This window comes from Populus nigra, chromosome 3, assembly GCF_951802175.1.
Source record: "Populus nigra chromosome 3, ddPopNigr1.1, whole genome shotgun sequence".
Lineage (NCBI taxonomy): Eukaryota > Viridiplantae > Streptophyta > Magnoliopsida > Malpighiales > Salicaceae > Populus > Populus nigra.
In genome coordinates, this window is record NC_084854.1 from 11,004,850 (window position 1) to 11,011,505 (window position 6,656).

The 6,656-nt window shown below is 33.8% G+C and overlaps 1 protein-coding gene across 1 annotated transcript; it reads left to right on the top strand.

Annotated features, from left to right (window-relative positions):
- The first annotated feature begins 2,786 nt into the window (after positions 1–2,786).
- On the top strand, positions 2,787–5,232 carry LOC133689054 (senescence/dehydration-associated protein At4g35985, chloroplastic-like). The gene is made up of 5 exons (XM_062108770.1): positions 2,787–3,426; positions 3,645–3,775; positions 3,891–4,057; positions 4,174–4,258; positions 4,600–5,232. Exons 1-5 carry the CDS (start codon positions 2,875–2,877, stop codon positions 4,757–4,759), a joined length of 1,095 nt encoding a protein of 364 aa, XP_061964754.1. The 5' UTR covers positions 2,787–2,874; the 3' UTR covers positions 4,760–5,232.
- The last annotated feature ends 1,424 nt before the right edge of the window (positions 5,233–6,656 follow it).

Genomic DNA, 6,656 nt, shown 5'->3' on the forward strand with positions numbered 1-6,656 from the left:
ATTCTTTTTGTCACCAATCTGAGCTCCATGATTGTCACTGGTATGGTCTAGCTTTTGGCCTTGTTCCTTTGTGAGTGTTACTAGCTGATCATACTTTTAGCTGGCTTCTCTTTTTTCCAAGTCAATAGAGTATTTTAGCCTTTTAATCTCAGCTGCTCTTGTGTCAGGTGCCATGGTCTTGATCCAAGGAAGGTCTGCTTTGATACCACTTGGTATGATTTGAATGAAAATGTTACCAAGAGTTAAAGAATCTAGTGAGAAACTGGTTTTTTAACAATGGTTAATGAAATCATGTAATAAGGATAGAAGAAGAAGAAGAAGAAAAAGAAAGGAAAAATGGATAGAAATGGAGTGATTCACCCGAATCTCTCTCTCTCTCTCTCTCTCTCTCTCTCTCTCTCTCTCTTCATGCATTATTTTTCTCTCTGTTTTTCATATTCTATTACAATCAATATTTATCAACAATAAAAACAGGATAGTTAAACAGTGCATTTGATGCCTTAGTGGATTCCAACAATGGTCATAATTTCAAATTGCCAAAGCCTTTATCATCTCTTGTTCTTTGTCTTACCACATTAGTAGTTGCAATTTGTGACAATTTCAAGGTTAAACATCATTTGAATTTCTATGGATTTATACCCTAATTTTATAAAGTTAAAAAATCTTTAAAAGTGAGATGGTGCAAACGACATGATTTTAGTCTAAGAGAATTAACACAATTAGGCCGTCTTATTTTAGTGTCTCCCCTGGAGAGTAAATAGATACATGGAAAGCCACAAGTGATTGAAAACTTGGTTGATGATTATGATGTTCGTTCATGTTAATGACCTTGCAATTTCAGATCTCAAGGTATATATGTTGTCAAGTCACACAGTTAAATGGATAAATCTACAATTGCTTGATGCCCTTAAAAAAAGTATTGATTGTAAAAAAGTTAGCATGATAACAAATCAATATCACATGAATGGCAGAAAAGTGATCAGAAGAATAGTATTCTTAAAATGCACTTTTCTAGATAATTTAACAAAACCAAATCTGTGACAAATTTTAATGCTCAAAATCACCAATGTAGAATTCATCAATAAGAACATTTTTAATGTTGAGTAAAGTACAAGGAACTTGAAAAGTACCAATAGCTAAAATAGAAAAACCAAGACCATTCCCAACCATCACAGAATTTATACCTGAGTATTGTTTTATACCTTTAACATTAGTAAAAGTAGGAGTCATATGTTGATTTACTCACATATCTAGGTACCAGACATCAACTGAAGTGTCTCTAGTTTGGATAGAAAGAAAGGCACGATAGCTTTCAGCTTGTTTAACACTAGCATAATAGTTATCAGTTTTATGATTAGGTCAACTACATCAAAAACATGTTATACGCTTATGACGTGTATGAGGCTTGCTATTGCCATGGGAGAGATGTTGAGGACGTCCAGAAATGATGCAACCTTGAGACATATCACCTCCATGATTTGTCTTATTATTTTGATAATGCCCATGAGAGGAGTTTCCTATAGTATGATGTGGAGAGGTGATAATTTTGTTGGTGTAGAAAGCAATAGTGGAATGTTTTCTTGCTTGAAGTCGAAGATCAAAGTATCTTAGCTTGCTGATTATAGCTTCAAGGGAGGTAAACTATCTCTTGCATTGATACAACCATAATTGGATCAAATTCAAATCCTAATCCTCTAAGTAAGCAGATGATAAAATCATCATCTTCCATCAGTTTGCCAACACCATGAGGTACGAGAGCCAAAGATGTTGCCTTGTGAAGGTAATCTTCCTTAGAAGAAGTACCTTTTATGAGGGATTGAAGTTCACTTTTTATTTGTTTAACATGATCCCTTATATGTCGATTATACAACATTTCCAACACCTCTCAAGCTTCATAGGAGGTCTTATTGTTGATCACTTAAGACAAGGGAGCACCGAACATTGAACTATTGATTTAGCCAAGGATTAGTTGATCAATATGCAACCATTTGGTTGTGGCTGGGTTTTGGATTACAGTACCATCAGTGGTAGTAACAGTTGTGGCTAGACAAGGAGAGTCATTCGTAATATAGCTCAAGAGCCCATATCCATGTAAAATGGGAACAACCTGCTCTTTGCATAAGAGATAACGTATAGAGGCTAGTTTAATTGAAATGTCGAGTAGATAGTTTTGAAAGAGAAAAGATCAAACGGGGCTTGCTCATCCACATCAGTAATTTGAGAAGGAATAGAGGAAGACATGTTTGAAATAGATTTTCTTGAATCTGTCTCTAATACCATGTAAGATTGAGAGAATCATGCAACTTATACGGAGAGAATCATGCTGCTGATATGTCTTCACAAAAATGCCAGAATTACTTGTTACTAATGTGAGCATTGCATACAATCCACGAATTTCTTCTGTTAAAAATTTTATTTCATTGATATTCGTAATCTGATCAGTGTTCCAAAATGTGAACAGTCGACGCTCTAATGCTGCAGAAAGTGTAGATTGCTATTGAAGTCTCATCTTCCTCAGAATCAATAATTTGTATACAAAAACCTTACAATGCCACTGGGTTATTTCATTCTTCCTGTGCCTAATGTATGGAAACTCCATTTCAAGCTCTGATCATTTTGCACCACCAGAAGTAGCACAGCCTTTCAATATAAAGTGAAAAAGGTTACTCTACCTGACGATAAAATTATTCACCAGGAACCAGGAATAGAATATAATTTAGTTGAAGATAGAGAGAATCAATCCTTGCAGTATAACTTTTTATAACCTGGGGTATAACTTTGTGTCATTCCATCTGTTTCTTGTCTGTCTTTCTTCCTGTCTATTCATAAGCAAAATATTTTCTCTTCGGACAGAAAGCAAGAGTAGAATTAGAAATGGGCTTTTTCCGGCATGGTGGGCCTGAAATCACACTCTCGCCGAAACAGAAGAACTCAGAAACCAAACCTATCAACCAAAAAGTTCTTTTTCAGTTTCCAGGATGCACAGTTTATCTGATGGATGAAGGAGAAGCTCTAGAACTTGCTAAGGGCAAATTCACGATTGCTCGTGTCTTGGACAAGAGTGTTTCTATTGCTACCAGAATAAAAGCTGGTGATCTCCAGTGGCCACTGACAAAAGATGAGCCAGTTGTGAAGCTTGATTCTCTCAACTATTTGTTTTCTTTACCAATGATGGATGGTGGTTCTCTGAGCTACGGAGTTACTTTTTCAGAGCAGTGTCGTAGCAGTTTGTCCTCGCTTGATTCATTTCTAAGTGAACACTCATGTTTCTCTGCCTCTACAGCAACTAGGACTAAAACTATTGATTGGAAACAGTTTGCTCCTAGAATTGAAGATTATAATAATGCCTTGGCCAAGGCTATTGCTCAGGGTACAGGTCAGATTGTCAAGGGTATCTTCATATGTAGCAACATTTATAGCACTCAGGTAAGTTTTTCTTACTAGAACAATGGCATAGCTACACGGTTTGATTCTGGTAACTGAAAATTTATTGAAGATCATACGCTGATATGATTAAATTGGTAAAAGGAACATCACAAATTTCATCACATACTATAAAATTCTTTGCTTTGAAGAACATTAGACGTGATACCTCACATCTGTACTTAAATTATCTGAATACTGAGGAGAGTTGGGAAAACCAGGTTCGCAATGTTGGAGAAATGCTTTTAACTCGTGCTGCAGAGGAGGAAAATGGTTTCAAAGCTCGTGAGATTAACAGAAATACGAATGATGGGGACACAAACAAGAGTAGAGCCAACCAAAGCTTAAAACGGTAAGTAATTAACCCCATATAAGTGCACCAATATAGATTTTCATCAGTTTATGTGATCGTTCAAAATTCTGCCTAAATTGATACGAATCTGCTCTTTTGCTATTTGATTGAATAGCGTGAGAAATTTATCCAAGATGACAGAAAATCTTAGCAAAGTCACACTTGATGTTGTTGGGGCTGCCACTGGATCTGTGATGACACCCATGGTAAATTCCCAGGCAGGAAAGAAACTCCTAGCTTCGGTTCCAGGCGAGGTCCTCTTTGCTTCACTCGATGCTGTTAGTAAGTAAAACACACTTGCAATTTGTATATATTCATGGTTCAGACTTCAGAGTGCTGTGTAGCACACATTGTTTGAGGAAAAGAAGTGGTAACTACGTTTACAACCTTGAAAACAGATAAGATTCTATCCGCAGCTGAAGTTGCTGAAAAACAAGTTCTTTCTGCAACCTCCATTGCCACCACTAGAATTGTCACTGACAGGTAAATGACCTAAAAAATGAATTCCTGACTGTATCATCTTATACAGGATTTCTGAAGAGAAACAGAATCAGATAGATTTCCTAAATTTCTTTTTATTGAAGATATTCTTCTAAATTTTCTAAGATACAATAACTTTCTGAAAGTAGTTCCTTGCAATTATGAGTCTCTTGATAAATGCAAGTACTCGTGATTTTCTACTACTGATGTGCGCTAAACTAATTAAGAATTGGTAACAATAAGATTTCTTGAAATCTCGAAGCTTCTTTCTTTTTTCTTTTCAATTCTTGAGGTAAATTGTTACGCAAGTTGTTGATGGCTTTTTCCCGGATTATGTTCATCAGGTTAGGTGAGAATGCAGGGGAAATTGCAGAGGATGTGCTTGCGACTACTGGCCATTGTACCAACACTGCTTGGAATCTAATCAAGATAAGAAAGGCCATCAATCCAGCATCATATGACTCAACAGGAATACTAAGGAATGCAGGAAAGGCAAAAATATAGAAATATAATTGGAGCGGAATGGAGTTGTGTTGCCAAATAAAATCCGAAGAAAACATGAAAACAAGGCCTTCGTGTTATCTGATCTGATATCCTTAATAAAACTAGTCTATGTGGCTGCAGAGGGCCGAGTCCTCCTACTTCAGGAGAGGGGTAGGCTAGAGCCTTTTTTAGTTAACTGGGACTAAAATCCCACTCCATAAAAGGGGTGTGAAATTGAAGGGTGAAGGGTATTTTGTTGCTGCTAAAGGAATACAAATAACTTGTAACTTTTAGGCTTGAGAAGATGTGACCATTGGCTATGATATTTTGGTGAAGATCAAAGGGTGATGATATTCACCAAACATATCAAAACATTGGATGGTTTTGATCTGATTGCTAAAACAATTGTTTATTGTATATTACGTTGACAAGTAAACGTGTGTGTGTATATATATTAACAAAACATTGAAAGAGGTAGTAATTTTATTGTGTAATATCTCACAAAACACTATTTGTTTGAATATTTTTTTTAAATAATTTTATTTTTTTAATACTTGATTTGTTAAGGATTCTACTTCATTATTTGTTTATATTTTTTTCCTATAAGATTTTCTAGTCATTTAATCAGAGTCGCGAGACACTAAAAGAGATATTATTTTTATTATATACCACCTCACAAAATACTATTCATTTCAATAGTGTTTTTTTTAAATCAATATTTTTTAAAAAATTTAATTTAATTTTTTAATGTTTGGTTTGTTAGGGATTGTGCTTCATGATTTGTTTTAATTTTCTTTTTATGAAGTTTCCAATTTTATGACCTGGGTAGCAAATTTGACAAGGTAACCCGAGTTTTTTTTAATTTTATCTTTCAATATTTTATTGATTTGGAATTAGGCTTTATAATTTATTTTGCTTTGACTTTTATGAGGTTATTTCGATCTTATAACCCAAATTGCAGGCTTGACAGGTTAACCCAAGTTGGTCAAAGTTGTTTTTCTTGTCCATTTTTTAAATTAGTTTTTTTGTTTTGATTTCATTGAATTAACTGTAAATTGTGCTTCATAATATATTTTGTTTGCTTTGTACGGGGTTATCTCAGACTCATAACCTAGGTTGCAGGCTTAATAAGTTAGCTTGAGTACTTGACTCGGGTTGATTTTTAGTTTGCTTTTGTCATAACTTAATTTTGGATCCCTCTAAATTCTTTTATATTTTTGTTTTTTATCATTTAAAAATCCAAAAAACTTATAACTTCAAAATCCAAAATATTTTTAGAACACAAATAGATGAGCTTTTGAGCTGCAATAAGTTAAAACACCAAAAAGATAGTTACAATGGAATAATGTTGATAAGATAGGATAAAAAAAGACTTAATTGAAAGAAAATTAAGTTTAAAAGTTAATTTGATCAAAATTAAAAGAATTAATTAAGTTCAAGGACTTAATTAAACTTGTAATGGGTTTAATTAAAGTAAAATTAAGTTTGAAAGTCGATTTGACCAAAATTAAAAGAATTAATTAAGTTCAAGTGCTTAATTAAACTCCAATGAGTTTATATGACTTAACTAAAGACTTCATTGAAGCAAAGTTTAAGGTTGAAATTCAATTTGACCAAAATTAGAAGAATTAATTAAGTTTAATGGCTTAATTAAACTTATAATGGGTTTAATTGACTTAATTAAGGACTTAATTGAAGCAAAAATTAAGTTTAAAAGTGAATTTGACCAAAATTGAAAGAATTAAGTAAGTTCAAGGGCTTAATTAAACTTGTAATGAGTTTCATTGACTTAATCAAGGACTTAATTGAATTGAAATTAAGCTTGGAGGCCTAATTCAAATCAATTTGCAATAATTAGAATATCATAGACCTAATTGAACTTTGGAGAGCCTAATTGGTGCAACTAGGGGCTTAATTA